Below are 19,618 nucleotides of genomic sequence, written 5' to 3' on the forward strand. Positions count from 1 at the left end.
AACATTAGGGTTAGTTAGCACTAACTAGTTAGTTAGTAACCTAATTAGTTAGTACTCAAGCAAATATACATCAAATCTGATTTTATTTGTATTAAAATGAAATGTGAACTTCTGTCTTGAGTACATAAATATTCTTTCTTTCCAAAATTGTTTCTTCTTAATACAAAATGTAAGAGTGAGTTACAGAAGAATGAACAGAGATGGTGAGAATGTAAATAAAAAGTGTATCAGTGCACAAAATCTACGACTCCTATATACTTCTGATATGTGCAATAAAAATCTTGTGAAATGGAATTAGCTACTATTATATACTATTATATTAAATACTCAACAGAATTTGCTCTAGGAATGCAGTTGCTGTGCAGAAGAGGGAGTCATTTAACAGGACTGGTAATATCCCAGGCCATGTAATAATGTCTATTTTAGAAAGGAACCCCTCTGGACTAGTATAAACCGATCCAGTCTGTTGGGTAGGATCTGGGCAGCCTGAGTCACACACAGAAGTGTGAGGGGCCTTTCTCACTGGCAGTGAGCTAGTCCTCCTCAGCCGAGGAAAAAGTCCAGTCCTTACTCTGAAACCTAGTATTTGGAAGACTATCGTGTGAAGATAAAATAAATACACTGCTCTTGATGTGACTCGCTGAAACTGTCTCTGCATTCCGACTCTGGCCTGCCTTGGACAGATTCTGCAGAGAAGAGATCTTTATTTGTGGACACACAGTTAGACTCCAGATGGGCTGATGTACTTCTCCAATTAATTTGGAGTTTATGTATGGGCACAAGTTTGTCTTAGCTTTAATTTGCAGGAAGCATTTGGAGCCCCAGCCGCTCAGCTTCTCTGTGCTGTGTGGAGGCTGCGGCCCTTGGCGGGGGAGACTCCCGTCAATGGACAAAGTGGGTAACTGGCACTCCTTTCAGCACTCAGCTCAGTCTTCTAAAAGCAGAGTGGGAAGGCCTTTTCTGGGAACAGAATGTCTGCTTGCTGATACATCCTACAACTCATATACTAACTACTGACACCCACTCTCCTCAAGTGGAGCGAGAGGTTGGGCTCGCTCACGGTTGGCCCAAACCATCATTTCTACATCCCAGAAGATCAAATTTTAGGTGAAAAAAAAAACTACTGACTTCTTATTTCATTTTGCATGGGTGGAGGAAGAGAAGCAGAATCAGCTTAAAATAATTGCTAGGAAAAAAAAAAAAAAGACGCTGCAGAAGTCTTCCGTAGAAAAGATGCGAATAGACTCAGACTTTGCTCCTACTGCGCTGATGTCTTCTGGGTGGTGCACAGACCACCAGATGTTAGCTGAAAAAATACTAACTCATTAAACTCCAATATTCCCAGACTGCTGCTCTCTGGGTAGAAATGATTAACTCATTACTCTTTCATTTTAATTTTTTCCCAGTGTGTGTAGGTCAGATAACAATTCCTCAGAGTCTGTTCCACCTTCAGCTTTGTTTCAGGCAGGGCGTCTCTTGTTTGTTTCAGTGTAACGTCCAGGCTGGCTGGCCCAGGAGCTTCCAGCTGACCAGCCTTACCCCTGCCTTCCTGCCTCGCTGTAGGCTGCTGGGCTGCAGGTGCTTGATATTGACCTGGCCTTTCTCGGGGGGGTCTGCAGGTTTAAACTCCGGCCATCGGACCTGCACATCAAGTACTTTTACCTAGAGCCATCTGCCTGGCCATCACCATCGCTCTTAGTGACAGCTGGCCCCGCACGCTGCTGGTCTGTTCTCAGAAGCATCAGCATCTCCAAGAAGACACGAGGCACTGCCGTGACCCTGATGAAAGACGTGCCAGCCTTCCCTGTCCACCTGACTGTGAAATCCCAGAGGCTTCTACAATGTGCGCACGGTTCCTTCTTCAGGAGGCCAGAGCCACGCTGGGTCACAGCAGAGGGACCTTTCTCCAAAGGACCCAGACACTAAGTCCTTTCCATTCTGTGTCCACGGCAACTATCCAGGCACCAACGTGCTTATAGCTTCTACCTCAAAAGATGTCTTCGCCCTGTGATGTCCTTCACTAGCAGACACCTGGGGAGTGGTAGCCCTTGCTGTGTACCCTCTTTTCCTCCTCCTTGACCTTTCTCTGTTAGGCTACGTAAGGGCCACAGCAGTGAGTCCAGCAAGCTAAGAGTGAAAGGTGTACAACAGATTCTCACTCTGGCTGAACGTGATGTCCAGAGGCTATGTCTGTGCTGTCTGGGCGCCGTGTCCTCGTTCAGTCAAGGGCACACGTCTCACTGGTTTCTGTAACTCCTAGTGGCTTGCTCACTGAAAGCTTCCAACTCTCAGGGGATCTGCCTGTTTCTTAGTTTTATTTTCATACATGAGATTTAAAAGAGAAAACTATATTGAATTATGAACACACCCATGTAAAAAAAGACAATATAATGTCATAAAAAAAAATCTCACTTTTATGACTGTTTTAATCCAAGCCTGGCTCCATAATAGTGAGGAGAGTTCAGAGAACTGGGAGGAACAAACAGCTGCCATCTCATCTCAGGACATTCCTCAAGTTCACGTGTTGTTTCTAGCTATCAGGGTCACCCCTCCAATGTGTCAGCCTGACACAAGGGGAGAATCAGCCCTTGTTAACTCTAACCAATGACGAAAGCTTGGGACTCATTTTGAAGTTCCAACATCTTGGGAATCCTGAAATCCTAAAACCCCTCAAACATGGTATTTAACTCATAAATTAAAAGACGTATAAGTCAAGATAGAAGTAACTGGCACACTGGTGTCCAAGAGAGCCCTCTCAATGAAGTCCTGTAACAAACACCAATTTCATAAAACATACCATGTCACCCACATCAACTGTGGCCTCCTCATCTCATGTACCACTGTGCTGGTCAGTCCTATCTATCAACCTCTTAGGCTGAGAAGCGTGGTCGTGCCTCTGAGGCATTTCCAAGGGTCTTTAGATCAGGGTGCTCTGACTTACGAAGGGATTAATTCCTTGTTAGGTGAACAATTCGGCAGAGTTACTACCAAACGGCGAAGGGGGCAAAGAGTAGGGTCTAGCTGCAGGAAGCAGGTCACTGGGCACGTCCTTTGGACCGGTCCTTTTCCTCTGCTTAGCAGGTCCCTCCTTCCCTCTGAGGGACTGCACCCTCTGAGGCTGTGAGTCTACGTGAGCCTCCTCCCCCTTAACTTATTTCCTGTACTGCAGTCACAGTGTTCAGAAAAGAACTGATCCAACCACCAGGAAAAGAAGCTGTAGTAATCATCTGTAAGATGCCAACGCCCATACAAGAAAAGCCAATTTCAGGCCTCCTAAAGCGAGCTCTAGAGCAATGACATACGTCTTTCTGGTATAGTTTTGGAAGAAGGTAGTACTCATACTGGTGAGGGTATTTCTTTCTTTGAACATTTTATGTTCATCATTTTAAGAAATGAGGTGTCTGCGTGTGGGGGTTTGTGCATACAAATGCAGGTGCCCGTGGAGAGTGAAGGATGGGACTGGATGCCCTGGAGCTGTGATGTGGGGAGTCTCTCTGCCAGAGCAGCACGTGCTCCCCACTGCTGTGCCGTGGCTCCAGCCCTTGGGGCGGATCCCTCTCAAAAAGAACAGCTGTGTTGAGCTGTTTCAAGATGATTCCACTATGTTTCTCTTCCTGTGTCTATCAGTTCATCACTGGAATTACCAAAAGCTAGAAATATATTTTTTAACATTTTCAAAGAGCTCCGGAAGCTAATTACCATGGGAATCATAACTGTCCGATTTCAGCAGCCATTTTAAATTTCTTTAAAAACAATTCTTTTTATTTGCTGATTTATTACAGTTTATTTACTTTGTATCCTGGCTGTAGCCCACTCTCTTGTCTCCTCCCAATCCCTTCCTCCCTCCCTCTTCTCCTCCCATGCTCCTCCCCTAGTCCACTGATAGGGGAGGACTCCTCCCCTTCTATCTGACCCTAGCTTATCAGGTCTCATCAAGGCTGGCTGCATCACCTTCCTCTGTGGCCTGGCTGCACCCCCAAGAGGTGATCAAGGAGCCAGCCACTGAGTTCATGTCAGAAGAGACAGTCCCTGATCCCCTTACTAGGGAACCCACTTGGGATCTGAGTAGCCTATGGACTTCATCTGAACAGAGGGTCTAAGTCCTCTCCATGCATGGTCCTTGGTTGGAGTATCAGCCTCTGCAGGTCCCCCTGGGCACAGGTTTTTTTTTGGCTCTGTTTGTCTCCTTGTGGAGCTCCTGTCCCCTCCAGGTCTTTCTATCTCCCCCTTCTTCCATAAGCTTCACTGCACTCTGCCCAAAGTTTGGCTATGATTCTCAGCATCTGCTTCAATATTCTGAGGGTAGAATCTTTCAGAGGTCCTCTATGGAAGGCTCCTGTCCTGCTCCCTGTCTTCTCCTACTTCTGATGTCTATACTGTTTGCCCTTCTGAATGAGGATTGAACATCTTCTCTAGGGTCCTCCTTCTTGTTTAGCTTCTTTAGACATACAGATTTTAGTATGTTTATATTTTAGTATGTTTATGTTTATTATATGGCTAATATCCACTTATAAATGAATATATACCATATCTGTCTTTCTGCTTCTGGGTTACCTTGCTCAGGATAATCTTTCCTAGTTCCATCCATTTGCCTGCAAATTTCATGATTTTCTTGTTTTTAATTGCTGAATAGTATTCCCTTGTGTAAATGTACCACAATTTCTGTATCCAATTCTCAGTTGAGGGACATCGAGGTTGTTTCCAGATTCTGGCTCTTAGAAATAAAGCTTCTATGAACATAGTTGAGCAAATGTCCTTGTTGAATGGTGGAGCATCTTTAGGGTATATGCCCGGGAATGGTATAGCTATTTCTTGAGGTAGCACTATTGCTAATTTTCTGAGAATGCACCAGATTGATATTTATTTATTATTTATTTATTTTCATTAATTCATTCATTCCTTTAGCTGTGTGTGTATGTGTGTGTATGTACACATGCATGCATACTGCCAGGGCACGTGTGCTAAGGTAAGAGGATAATGTCTAAGAACTGGTTTCCTTCCTCTACCATGTGAATTACGGGGCTAGAACTCAGGTCCTCAGGTTTGGCGGCAGGTGCCTTTGCCTGCTGAGGCATCTTTGCAGGTTCCAAGCTTTCTGTTTTGTTTCATTCTGTATGTATAAGGCTCAAGTTGACCAAATACAGTTTTATGGTTCATTCAAATGATCCTTTCTGAAGTGAATCATGAAGCTCTAGTGCGAATACTCATTTGGAGTACTGAGGCATGTAGCAACCCAGACAGCATCTGTGATAAAGTTTCCAACTGCTAGCTCTGCTTGCCCTTCTGCTGAATTAAGAAGGAGGCAGCCAATTCTCATTTCTGTGATGACATTAGAATTCTGTACAAGGCTTTGACAACCACTCAGGAAGACTAGTTCCAGGTGAGGGCCAGTCCATCAGATGCATCACTCCTGACCACGTGAGCAGCTCCCTTGGTTTAGATGTGCACCCCTCCCCAGGATGGACAGCATGCTGCGCTTCTCAGCTCTTTATTTGCATTTTAACTTATGAGATTGCTGCAAAACGAGAGGGGAAAGGGGCAGGGCGAATTCATTTTCTTCTCTCTTGGCTGAAATACCTGGTAATGAACGGCAGCCAATTTACAGGGCCCACGCATTGTTTTCTCTACCAAATCCAATTACTTTTGAGATCTGAAGAATGAGGTAGAAATGCCGGGCAGTGTTTGTCTAGGGAACTGTGACTCCAAATCAAGTCTTCAGAGGACCGAAACAAAAGCCAAGTCCATTATCAACTGACTTTGCTTTGGTATATATCTTTTAATACTTAGACAAGATGAAGAAATTCTCAGAAGTGTTTAGCTAATTAAATTAGTGACAGCGGAAACTCAGAATGTGCAGTAAAATTGACTTTTCCTTTTGTGAGAGCAAATGACACCCTCAATCTTAGTAAGGTCCTAATTCCATTATTTATTAGTCATTTTGAAGATTTTTTTGCCCCTCAAATTCCATAAACTGTTCTAGCTCAATAATCCAAACATTAATAGTCTAATTGATCAGCTGCACTGTCCAGCCCTCAGTCCCTCAGCCCCTCAGTCCCTCAGTCTCTCAGTCTCTCAGCCCCTCAGTCTAGCTCAGTCCCTCAGTGTCTCAGTGTCTCAGTGTCTCAGTCCCTCCGTCTCTCAGCCTTGGGAAGAGCACAGAGAGAAGTACTGTAGGACCGGGAGCCAGCACCGCCCATGTGGAAGCATGTACCTCCATGTGTGAGGCTGTGGCCCCTCGCCCAGCTCCACACACAGAAGCAGCACACTCTACTGTAAACGCTAATAACTACCTTTGTAGTAGGCAGAATCCTGGCACCGCAAAGATGCTGCTGCTGTAAATTCCAAGAATATGCCACCTCACATGGGAGAAGAGCGGTTACAGATGTAACTCAGCTAATGGTTCTAAAGTGGGAGCTTATTCAGGGGAGCCCAGGATAACTTCAAGACTCCTGATGAGACAAAGGAGGAGGTTAGAGGGAGCCAGACAACACAAGACAAGCGGAGGTCAGCGTGAAAGGCACCCTTAGCAAGGAGGCTTCCGGAGCCAACAAAGGGAGACTCCCTGAAGAGCAGAGGCCTGGCCAGAGCCTGATCTCAGTCAGTGAACCTGACCTCAAGGCTCTGGCCTCACGCCGAGTATGGAGACAACAAATGTGTGTTGTCTTCAGACACTAAGTGTGCAGCAATATTAGGCTAAAGTACGAGATGAAACAGCCTCCTCTCACCATACAAGGTAATGATCAGTACGCTCAGTAAAGCAGCTAGAGAGAAGACATTAGTAAGATGCATACACGTACTCACGAACTCACACAGGTCTGCACACATGCACTCATACAGGTACGCGCACACACATACTTCTACATGATAGACCTTATATAAAGGCACCATGTATCTGATATATATCACATACATGTGTACATGTCATAGATGTGATATCTATGAATGGTATGTAGCACAATCTATCAGAAATACGGCTGCTGTTAATATTATATTGACTTTATATTACACTTAAAATTTGCCAAGAAGGCAGAAGCCATTCAGCTTGAAGCCTGGGCATTTCACAGACCCCACCATGCCATGCTACTTTATCAGGTGTTGTCAGAGAAGGTGTTAACTGTTCGTTTTCTGGTTCTTGACTGAAGAACTCTGTAAACCTCTGAGTTTTCTCCCGTCCTCCCTGACCCCACCCCTGTCTGTTTTTGATGGAGACTCTGACAATGTTGTCGAGGCTAGTCTTTGAGGTTCTGAGGCCAGGAGATCCTTCTCCATCTTTTCAAGTGGCTGAGAGTATGGGTGTATCACCACGCCCAGCCTCGATGGCCTGATTTACCTAAGCCATTGTGAGATCTATGTGCAGGCATGTATGTGTGTATGAATGCACCTGTACACACATCTGAATAGTGAGGCCTAGAATGAATTCAAATGTTGACACACAAGAGATTTCCAATTCCCGGGAGGAAAAAGGGCTACTGTGTTAGGAGTGCGACACTAACCACAACGAAGACGGAAGCCACAGTCCCAACTCCCAACATCCACATTTTTTAAAAGCTAAAAATATTAAAATTAGAAGAGAGGCTATTGTTAGAATGTTGGAAAAGAGGTTTTACTTCCCTCTGATAAAAATTAACTTTTTTTATAGACAAAAGGCACATAAATAAGCTACAAAATATACACTAGACAAATGAAGAAGATAAAGGAAGTTACTACAAATCATTTCCATGAAGTGGCGATGGATGTGAATGGGCAATCTGCAACAGAAAAACAGTGATTGCTCATGCTAGAAGTAATCGGGAGAACGCAGATTAAAACAATGAGACATCAACTTTTCATCCATCACACAGGCATGACGATAAAGCCCTAGATAGTATTAATCACTGGCCAGGATACATGAAAAGAGTTCTTGAAACACAGCCAAGCGTAAATGTGGTTTCCAGTGGCTCCATATCATAGCTTCTGCCCTTACTGGGACAGTCAGTGACAGGCACACAAAGGGACATTCACAAAGAGTGCTTGCGGTACTGGTGTTTATAGTAACAGATCATAAACAATCTGTCTACCCACATGCGCGGAGGAAATAAATCAAGGCAAACCCACACGACCCAGTATTTCAGTACTGTCCACAGTCACTCAGAAGGCCTTCCAAGTACTCTTGGATCAACTCTCGGGAGGCTGTGGTTGTGGCTCAGTGGGAGCGCTTGCCCAGCAGGTGTGAGGGAGGGGGTGGGTTCTTTGCGAGGAAAAAGAAACTGGGGTGGGGTGCGGTAGGGGGGAGAAAGAGAGCAGCAAAAGGCCAGCCCTTACAGCAGAACTCATCATTTTGGTAACAGCAACGAACGATTACGTCACTGACTCACTCTAGAAGGCTGTGCTATCTTCCCGGGATATCCAGACTCTCCTTCCTAGTTTCTACCCGTGCAGTTTGCTCTTTGACAGTGAGTCCTCAGCTGCGTGTCAGCAAAGTCACGGAAAGCTCACAGGGCGCAGGAGTGCTTTAACTGTATCCTGTGTCTTGGTCTCCTCAGAGGATAGAGACGTCCCTTTTAAATCTAGGGAAAGTGTACGTTGGGAGAAGGCTAGCCGGAAGTTAAACACTGGACCTTCAGTTCTAGGGCATCCATCTTGAGACAAACCATTAGAAACAGCTTTCTGGGAGGTGTCTGTGGGGACACTGAGTCTCACTGGATGTATGAAATGACTGCAAGATGTTTTCCAGTCTCAGTAACACTTAGATCAGTGATTCTCAATCTGTGGGTCATGACCCCTTTGGGGGTCATGTGGCCCTTTCACACATGCCTAACACCATAGGAAAACACAGATATTTATACTATGATTCACAGAAGTAGCAAAAATTACAGTTATGAAGTAGCAACGAAATAATTTTATGGTTGGGGGTCACCGGAAAAGCAGGACCTGTATTAAAGGGCGGCAGCATTAGGCAGGCTGAGCACTACGGACTTAGATAAAACAACAATTTTCAGGATGTGGAAGTGTAATCACAGGCTTGATGCCTACTTCAGCGCACACATACATGTTTACACACTACTGAAGACCAGAGTCACATGCTTCTGCCAAAAAATGTTTACAGGGAGAAGATGATGAAGGGCCACAGGCCACCCAGAGCAACCATCCACACAGAGCCGGGGCCCCTCTCCAGTGCCACAGACGCTCACCTTATTTGGGAATGGGAACTTGCTTGGTTCTGCTTTGCTGGGACCTTGAACAGCAGAAAGGGGAGGAAGCCAGGTCATCTCCTAAAGGTGAAATAAAAACAGTATTTTCAGGCAGCGTCTTCAACACGGACAGCATGGAGAGGGCACTATACGGCATGAAAATGACAGCAATAGATAAAGGCTACAGGGGGATTAAAAACACAGACCAGTGGCTCGTTTTTATGAACTGTTTTCTACAGAGACAGAATCCAAGCTCCCCGCCCCCGAAAGGGTAACGTCTTTAAAGAGAAGGCTGTCCTGTTTTCACGCCATACAAAGAGAGGCTGGGGCTGCCACACAGAATTCCCAGGACGTCCCCGAAGACATGCTTAAGACAGATGAAGTATTCGTGTTCTTTATTGGATGAACTCTGTGAACTAGTAAAGATAAAAGAAATTCCCAGCAAGTTCTAGATAGCGCTGCTCCCTCCTAAGAAACAGGGGGAAATGAGAGAGATCAGCCGCATACATGCAGTGAAGAGAGAAAGGACGTCAGCATTAGGAACATAACCTGAGCTCTGTGTACAGTAACCCGTCACATACTCTTTGAAAGACACTATTCCCTGAGATATGGGAGAGGGAGGAGGCTGTATTGTTCATGCTCAGTAGTTTCCTTCAGTTTCAACTCCTGGAAGACAGCCACCACCAATAATTTATTACGGGATTAAACTAACTTCTGATGACCAAGGGAATCAAGGCAGTTTGAAAACAGATTCTGAACCCTGCTTTCTAATTGTCCTGCAATTTTAAGTAGAAGCAAACATGAACCATGGCTGATTTTTCCCTTCCTTCCTTCCTTCCTTCCTTCCTTCCTTCCTTCCTTCCTTCCTTCCTTTCCTTCTTTCTTTCTCTCCCTCCCTTCCTCCTTTCTTCCTTACAAAAGTAAGACATTATCTTTGTCAGAGAGGTTGTGTCCTCTCCACCCTTTGGTAGGTAGTGTGTTGAGAAAGGCTCCTCAGGGTTTGGGAAATCAAAGGATGGCCTGTGTCTTCTTTCTGTGAGTACTCCTGCTGAACCTCAGATGTGGCAGAGCTCATGTAAGAGCTACGGCAGGGTGAGGAGTTGATGGATGGACCTCCGTCTCCCCTCATGACAGACGCACAAGCCAAAGGCAGGAGGGTTTAGCAGTGAGCATTCATCAAGCAGGGACCTAGCAACCCTATGTCCTCTCTCTTCCCACCTCTCCTGTGAGGAAGTAGGAGTGCTGGGCTCGTATTCAGGGTGGCCTCAGACCTGCCCCTGGGATCAAGGATTGGCTCATCACATTCATGAGGGCACCACTTGTAAGGCAAATGATATGATCTAACCTAGAGTTTTGCTCCCCAGATAAGAAGGCTCCGAGGACACAGATGGGTTTTCTTCTCTGCCCCCTCCTCCCGGCACTCAGCTCTTCTGTAGCATAATCTCTCCCTTTTCCGTGAGGTTTTTCAACTTCCTCTTTTATTTCAGTCACTGGCTAGGATGAAGTGCTGTCAAATCTTTTACAGAGGAAGCTAGTGATCAATTACAGATACCTGACATGCTTCTCTCCTTCTCCATTATCAACTGTCTGATGTGTCCCTAGGGCTGTCCTAATTACTCAGTAGCTTTCTCTGCAATCAGTTTTTTATTCAACGGTTTAGACTGTGTAAACCTTTAGGAGTCAAAATAGAGAAACACAATATACACTCATTACTCATGATGATCATCAGACTTGTACATACACCCCCGGCATGACCATGTCAACTTTCCGCCAGGTACTGGACGCTCTGTTTACATACCAGCATGTCATGGATGTACACGTTTGTGTTTGACTGTTACAAAACCCCAGAGATGAGCTATGTGTGCCACAGAGGTTAGTGAACTACAAATGACTCAACTTTCTTAAGGACATGACCTACAAATAACTTCCCACAAGCGACACCTTCAGAAATGAGTTTACTGCACAGTTTATTTAAGACAGGGCTAGCAAACAAGCTTTAAGAAAGTGCCAAGCTGTGATCCCTAAGGGTGGGGACGTCATCCTCCTGGTGTTTGTTCCCTGAGCCTGGCCACTCACTCATTCCCTACAGAGGGCCGTCTGAAGAGTTCCTGTGGGCAGACCCAGGGCTCCCTCTATGAGTTACAAAGTAACTCAGCATATATCTTCTCTCAGTATGTATATCTTCTCTTTAGTTTCTTTGGCAGACACAGGGCTCCATCTATGGGTTATAAAGTAACTCAGTATATATCTTCTCTCAGTATGTATATCTTCTCTCCAGTCTACTCTGTCAGCACAATCAATTTTTCTTTAAATTCATCACCTAATGCCGTTCCGCTAATAGACAGCTTAGCTGACTGTGGGTGCTACTTTTTAAACTCTGTTTTATTTGGTGTTCCTTAATGCCTCTACCCACCAAACCTAGGTAGGAGAGAAGGAAGGTTAGGAGGGAGAGGGGATGTAGACCTCTTTAGACGTTGTTCTGGCTGGTTAGGGTCGTCGGGTTCTTTGGGAAAATACCAATCTCAGTCGTCAGGATACCTAGCAGTCCAGCAACAGCAAACAACAAACACAGCAGCAGGATGGACAAGCAGCCTTCTTCTTTCTCTCTCTGGGCTCCCGTATTTATACTGTCTCAGAGTCCTCAGAGTTCTACAATCTGCTGCTGGCAAAGACCACGGCCCTCTCCAGCTGCACGAGGCTGTTACCAGATGGCAAGGACCATGCCACATATGAGGCAATTATCAGCTGTGGACAAACTACGGCAGCCCCATATCCCACACTTGGAATTAAGACACAAACATACTTACATAACATAACTGAGTTTTTAAAGAAACTAAAACTTCCAATGCACTGACTTCTCTAAGATCCTCCTAAAAGATGTGACTCACTCTTAGGTCCCCTGCAACCTTTGAATTAAACCTTCATCCCTGTTTCTCTGATCTGAGTAGCAGCTAAGGAGAAGGCGTTAGTCTGTGACAATACAAACCTGGACCTCTAGCTGCCTAGGACAGTCTCTGCCTGGCTCTAGTCCGTCCTCTCTTCCATCTTCTTTGGATGCTGCCCCTATGCTCCGTGACCCTCCCTGAGCCCTTTCAGTTCCTTCTTTTTTAAAAAAATTATTTATTTATTTATTTATTATAATTTATTCACTTTGTATCCCTGCTGTAGCCCCCTCTCTCATCTCCTCCTAGTCACACCCACCCTCCTCCTTCTCCCCTATGACCCTTCTGTAGTCCCCTGATAGGGCAGCCCTCCTCCCCTTCCATCTGACCCTAGCTTATCAGGTCTCATCACGGCTGACTGCATTATCTTCCTCTGTGGCCTGGTAAGGCTGCCCCCCATCAGAGGGAGGTGAACAAAGAGCTGGCCACTGAGTTCATGTCAGAGACAGCCCCTGATCCTCTTTACTAGGGAACCCACTTGAAATATGGGCAACCTATGAACTTCCTCTGAGCAGGAGGTCTAGGTCCTCTCCATGCATGGTTTTTGGTTGGAGTATTGGTCTCTGCAGGACACCCTGGGTCTGGATTTTCTGGCTCTGTTGGTCTCCTTGTAGAGTTCCTGTCCCCTCCAGGTCTTTCTATGTCCCTCTTCTTCCATAATGTTTCTGGCATTCTGCCCAAAGTTTAGCTAAGAGTTTCAGCATCTGCTTCGATATCCTGCTGGGTAGAGTCTTTCAGAGGTCCTCTGTGAAAGGCACCTGTCCTGTTCCTTGTTTTCTCTTACTTCTGATGTCTATCCTGTTTGCCCTTCTGAGTAAGGTTTCAGCCTCTTCTCTAGGGTCCACCTTGAACCCATCAGAATGGTTAAGATAAAAAACTCAAGGGATGACACATGCTAAAGAGGTTGTGGAGAAAGAAGAACCCTCCTCCATTGCTGGTGGAAATGTAACCTTGTACAACCACTTTGGAAATCAATCTGGCGCTTTCTCAGACAATTAGGAATAGCGCTTCCTCGAGACCCAGCTGTACCTCTCCTGGGTATAAAGATACCCTATGGAGAACCGCTTGTTCATCAGGCTGCTTTGTTTTCGAGTTCTCAGCAAAAAACATGTTTTCACCCTGGCCTTCACCTGGAGACAGGAATAGGCAGGATGCTTTGCCAAGTCCACTTCGTTTTGTGTGAGGATCACACAGACAGGTGGCTGAGGTAAACACGTTTGACTTCTCCATGAACCCCTTCATTGTACTGAGGGACTATAAAAAGGGATTGTGGAATAAATCTGGTGTGGCAGTTTCTACTGGCAGCCCTCTCAAACACATCCCATGTGCAGTGTGTAGGTTTTTTATTTCATTTCAGTCCTCACTCCCCATTCAAGAACTGTTTGACTCTGCTGGCAGGCTTTGGCAATACCCCACCATTCAATAAGGACATTTGCTCAACTATGTTCATAGCAGCTTTATTTTTAATAGCCAGAATCTTGAAACAACCTAGATGTCCCTTAACTGAGGAATGCATACAGAAGTTGTGGTACACTTACACAATGGAATACTACTCAGCAATTAAAAACAAGGAAATCATGAAATTTGCAGGCAAATGTTGGGAACTAGAAAAGATCATCCTGAGTGAGGTAACCCAGAAGCAGAAAGACACACATGGTATATATTCACTTATAAGTAGATATTAGCCATATAATATAGGATAAACATACTAAAATCTGTACCTAAAGAAGCTAGTTCTTACTTTCTAACAACAGCCAACTCTGCTGTATCATGTCTTTGAAAACAACTATTTAACTTTAATTTTTCTTCCTCCTTGGCTTCTTCCCTTAGGTTGAACAACCCTGGTATTTCCTTCAGCCTTTCTTTATTTCTATGTTTCATATCAGTGGCCACTTTTTCTTACAATTATAAAAAACTATTAATGATATTTTGCTGAAAATCACACAAGCATATACACACACAAGGGAGACTTTGGAATATGGACACTGTACCTTATGGATAATGAAATGGATACCAATGAACTCATAACCCACCTTCCTACTTCCAAGACCTTACCATCCACATTTTAGCAGAGCCAACTCCAATAAAGCTAAGTCCAGTGGCCAAGTTCACTGGATTCTCCTGAATGGACGTTTCTTTATGGAAATGATAGGTAAGCGCTGCCTTACCTATCCCAGTTCCCATGATGTCATCACTCCCACTCTTCAGGTTCTTTCTTCCCAGTCATTCCTGCTGACTCTGGGAAATCCTTATTTATTTATTTATTTTAAGTTACTGTTGCTTTAGAAATCATTGATGTCTATGTTACCCAAATATATAGCTGGCAGTCAACTGTGGGTGTCTGCTGAATCCTTTAACATGGCTGCTCTATGGTCAGTTCAAACTCACCATACTTATCACTGGTTGGGTATTCCTCGCTATCTACGTCTCTTCCTAGTTCCGGTTCTGGTTAAAGGCACCAACATCTATGAACTGTTGCAGCCAGAATCCTTGTAATCGTTATGGAGTCTCTCTTCCTGTACCACTCCAACCCTTTCCCAAAATAAAACAGCACCTTACCTTAATGAAGCACTTAAAATAGGAAACGTTCCGCATGGTTTATTTAGCATAATCCTCTAATAAGTCCCAAAGGTCTGTGTCCATGTCATAGGTGAGGAAACCAAGTCACTAACAGGGCAGAGACTGCCAAAGTCCCCGCACTGCTTACTGCATCTCAGCGTGTTTAAGACCTTCCAGGTTCTACCCAAGTCCCGAGACTCCCTGAGCTCTGTGCACACTGCCGGTCTCCGCTCTCCTCTGCCCATCCACAGGGCTGCCTCTCACCCATTACCGTGCCCCCTTCTCAAGGAAGCCCTCAGATGACAAGCCGACGTTCAATCCAACATTGAGGATATTTGTCCTTCACTTGGGGGACCACACCCCTCCTCTGAAGGCAGAGACTGCACCATTTGTTTGATGGTCCCAGCACTTAATACCAACCCTGTGTGTTCAGGGACTCTGTGAACTCATGATTCCAGGGTCTCTGCCTTTCCTTCCTTCGTGTTTTCTGGGCTATGAAAATCTGACCTTGGCTCATTCTGTTTAATAACTTCCTGTTTCACTCTTTTCCTGTTTTCCTCTCTGTTATCAGTCCTTCTTCCATTATGGATGCCAAGTGACTTGACCTGTGTGTCAAGCCAGCCAAGAATCTTCACAGCTCCAAACCTTCATAAGCAGTCATCACATGCGAGGCAGAAGCACAACGAGAGGACAACTACCTGATGGTGATCCCAAACATTCTCAGGATAGCGCCCACCCATCTAACCTAACTTCTATTTCACATCAGCGGTAAGGAAGAGAGAGCGCCAAACTTCATTGTTCCAGTCGGCAGCTGAAGTGTGGCCCTGTGTTCCCTCACTTCCACTACAGAGTTTGATTTTCACTCTAGTGCACTCGCCTTCAGAGCTCCAACCCTCGTATGGAGAGCTACATAATGGGAGCTGTGCTAGTCTCATCGCACGTACTGCTCCGTCACAGACAGGGCAAGGTGCGTCTCTCTTTGTGTAGTGCCCGCTTTGGCCGCGAGCCCGTTCCCACAGCGCCTCCCACTGACCATGACAGCCACGCGCCTCTGCTGACACGCCCCTTATTCTAACACTCCATGAAAGCTCCGCCCTCGGGAAGAGCCCTCCCCTTTCATTCCTTCAACCTCGGGAACTGTTCCGGGCTGTATTCTTTATAAGTGCACACCTCCATCTGTACCCGGGCTTCCCCTCTTCTGATATTTTCCTTCCCTGCTGAATACACACCATGCTCAGGAGACATTAACACCTTCTTTCAAGAGTATCCAGCCTTACTCAGCAGAATTAACAAGCGGGAATCCTGTCACAGGGTCCTCAGATACACTAAACTCCCTCTGAGGCAAAGGAGCTACTTACGTGTGTGCAGGCTAGAGTCCTTTACACAGACAATGCTCCACAGAAACTCAGTGAGTTGAGCTGAATATCCACATGTCAACCCAACTTCCTTGCTAATATTGATTTAAGTACTGTTCAGCATCTCAATGGGATTTATCTCCTAACAAATCTTATCAAACACATACATGAATAGCAAAGATGGATATTGTTGCATGAAACAACCAGATCTATAATAATTTCCAAAACCATGAATTTTTTATGAACTATTTAAGTAAGTTTCTAATTTAACACAAGTTATAAAATGTTATGTATGTACACTGTACAATGCTTTATGAGACATACCTTGTGTTTTATTGAAATGACTCACTAGGGTCATGCAGGAAAACCAGGGACAAACAGACACGGTGATTTTTCTTGTCACTCACTGGCTCAGCAAGCATGCCTAAGTCAAGCTCCAGTATACTAGAGTAATTTCAGGTTTTGAAGTTCAGTATCAGTTGGACCTGAGCATGTGATACTTAGACGCACAGGGAATGGGGACGCCGTTCCATGAGTCACGCACACATATTAAATGAGATGATGCTCAAGATAACACACACAGTGTCCCACATCTGGGCAGTCATCAAGGACCGCACTGGTCAGTATCATGCTGTTCCTGAATCCTTCCCTCTAAAATCAGAAATGTAACTTAGTTCTGAGCTTTAAGGACATACGTCAAAGTGTGTTTGTTTTAAAAATAACAAAATAAGGTGTCACGCACATGCAATCTACAGTTTAGTTAGTAAATATTGACACAAATTATGCTACTAGACTGAACTTATTTTTAAAAAACTACGATTTACAAGGGTGGTTTGCACTTTGTTTTGGGGAAAAGGTCTCTAGGTTTTCTAAAATGAACATATCTGTGACAAAACAATAGCAGCTGGTGAGGTAATTAAGCACTGATAGAAGAGCTTTCATGTGAAACGTCTTCCTGGTACTGAGTTAGAGTGCGAGCAAAGAAACCCCCACTCCACATACATTATAGCATATTATCATTGCTATTGGTTATTCTACGTGACCCTACTGCCAAAGACTCCTTATAGCTAGATCAAGAAATCAAGCTGGTGCTCAAACAGAAGCTTTACCATTACTAACTGGTGCTCACGGTACTAGGAGGTGCTGTACAAACTACCAGAGGAGAAAAGTGATCATCAGTCTCAGCCGCCTGCAAAATCTTCTACCCATAACGGTGACCCGCCAGCAAGATAGATTCACTGGTGCGATAGTGGCACAGATGTTACGGGAGTGACCAACCACCTTTTGACTGGACTTGAGGCCTGCTCCATGAGATGGACCCATACCTGACACTGATGATGAGGCCAAGGACTTCAGACTAGATAGGTCACAGGCCCTAGGGTCCTGGCTGTGGTTCTGCTAAGTGAACATACCAATAAAACAACTCCTAGTGACAGGCCCTAATCAGAGCCGATTCTTCTTCTTCCGGGAAACAGCAGTGAACATGAAGACAAACAACTGGACAATGTACAAAGAGTGAGGGACTTTGGAGCACTCGGCCCTAAATGAGGTGTCCTGATCGAGCCTCTTGAGGCTCGGGATCTATGTGGAGGTGGAGGCTGAAATATTGTAAGACTCGGAGGTGGTGTAGACTTCCAAGAAAACAGTGTTTTCCAGACAGAATGGGGCTACTGTACACGTGAGTTCAGAGACTGTGACAGCACAGACAAGACCAGCACAGGTTCAAACAAGATAAAATCAGAACACAGAGAAGGGAAAGTGGGCCCAAAGTTCCACCCCTCACCAAGAAGCTACTTGTAATTGATAGCTGCTGAGAGAGAAAAATCTGTTTTCTTTAATGGAATGGAACTAGTTTTTATCAATCATACTCCAGGGCATGCATGCCTCATGCTCAGGAATAATTAACCAGCACAAAGTGGACTTCATGGATTTGTGTGTGTGTATGCTTTCTGACTCTTGTCCAAATTTCCTTCAGCTTGCCTCATATTACCTTCTTTGAAGAGAAGAACGTAGTTTTGTGGCAAGGACAGGGATTCTCACTCCCTGTGCCAACGTCTACAAGCCCTGATCCACACCCTTGATATCGAATCAGCCCTTCCTTGATACTTCGCTTTATTTACAGCAGATCCCCTTTACCCATAGGTTATGGATGCCAGGATGCCACAGGGGAAGCCTAAACCTAGATCACAAAGAATCCTATATGTACTATGTCTGACCTTGTGCCATCAAACCTGCCAAAACTGATGACAACCTACGGATTCTAGGATGGGAGAGCCATTATCTTCATATGTATACCTCCCCTGGCTCCCTTGGCTAGTTTCATACCCGTGGTCACTCAGACAACCCTGATGAAAACAGCCTGGTCACAAAACAAAAAGACAGGAATGTGGAAAAGGGAATGTAGGGTGGAGGGGGGATGACAGGGGTAGGAGGGAGAGGTCTGTGGCAAGGGCTGCCCATCTTCTCAGGGTGAGCAGCTAACTACAGCTTTGTTCTCAGAAGCATACTCTTTTCTAAGTGGGACCACGGATTAACTCTGCCACTCCAGAACAGAGTTTAAATGCTGAAGCTGGTTATTTATGTGTGATCCTGATGGCTACAGACCAGAGCAGGGCTTAATTTTCAGTTTTCTGTACCAGAACAACCACCTATTTTCAGTTACCTCACAGATATCATTCATGTTATGGCGCTCCTATCAGCAAAGTGTGACGTCAGAACTTGGCAGCTTTCATTACCCTGCCAATGTCCCCTCTGCAGGAGGCTCACAGGAGCACTGCCCTCTGCAGAAGGGACTGTGTTTCTGCAAACTTTGAACTTGGAGGGCCTACTGCCAGTCTGGGCATAAAAGAGGAAAAGAGAATGGCTCTTTCCTTGGTGTATATGAAGGGTATGTCTTAACCACTAAGCCTCTTGTGGTGCCTGAGGAAAACGCGAGCATCGGCCTTAGCATACAGACTCCAAGGCCAGTCATCAAGGCTAGCTGGCTTTGCTTATGCCAAGGGAGTCATGGCCAAGAACAAAAATTCAACAATCCTTCATCCACTGCTCTGTAGTAGAAGGGCCTAGGGCTTGGCAGACAACCAACAGTGCTGTGCCAGGGCGTTTGAACTCATTGCAAGCTCTGTCTATAGTGAACTTGGTTGGAGATCAAGGGGTAAAATGGGGAGGTCCAACGGAATCAGTCTAAGAAACAGCATGGAACTCAAATTTCAAAGACTGACAAAAATAATAAAATCACCATTTTTTTAATGGAAATACTACTCATAGAAAGCTTTTGGACAAATAGCAGTACATGCTAGAGAAAAACATACCTTCTAAAAATATTTGCTTTAAAAAAAATTCTAAAGTGTAGGCAGCTAAAATGCCAGAAACCACAATTGCAACTGATTTATATGTGGATTATGGATAAACAAATGACTGATGATAGCTTAAAGACAGAATCAGCAAAGACCATAGCAAATTTTTACTTCTTTAAGTGCAAAATGAGAACAGAGCCAACGTGAATGAGAAATAACCAAGACAGGGATTCCCAGGAGTCGTGCCCACATCCTTCGGTACTAACGGAAAACCGTCCTGAGACCCACAGATCCGC

The 19,618-nt window shown here is 45.0% G+C and overlaps 1 protein-coding gene across 6 annotated transcripts in view; it reads right to left on the reverse strand.

Moving 5' to 3' along the window:
• Aff3 (ALF transcription elongation factor 3) overlaps positions 1-19,618 on the reverse strand; it is a 444,599-nt gene that overhangs the window by 145,487 nt on the left and 279,494 nt on the right. For 5 of the 6 annotated variants that reach the window (XM_060369902.1, XM_060369901.1, XM_060369900.1 and 2 more), the window contains one exon: positions 9,171-9,251. The exons of the other annotated variant lie outside the window; for it this stretch is intronic. In XM_060369902.1, the coding sequence (XP_060225885.1) occupies positions 9,171-9,251 (81 nt within the window). The remainder of the gene's footprint in view (positions 1-9,170; positions 9,252-19,618) is intronic. 6 annotated transcript variants of the gene reach the window in all.

Source organism: Meriones unguiculatus, chromosome 16, assembly GCF_030254825.1.
Source record: "Meriones unguiculatus strain TT.TT164.6M chromosome 16, Bangor_MerUng_6.1, whole genome shotgun sequence".
NCBI classification, from domain to species: Eukaryota; Metazoa; Chordata; class Mammalia; order Rodentia; family Muridae; genus Meriones; species Meriones unguiculatus.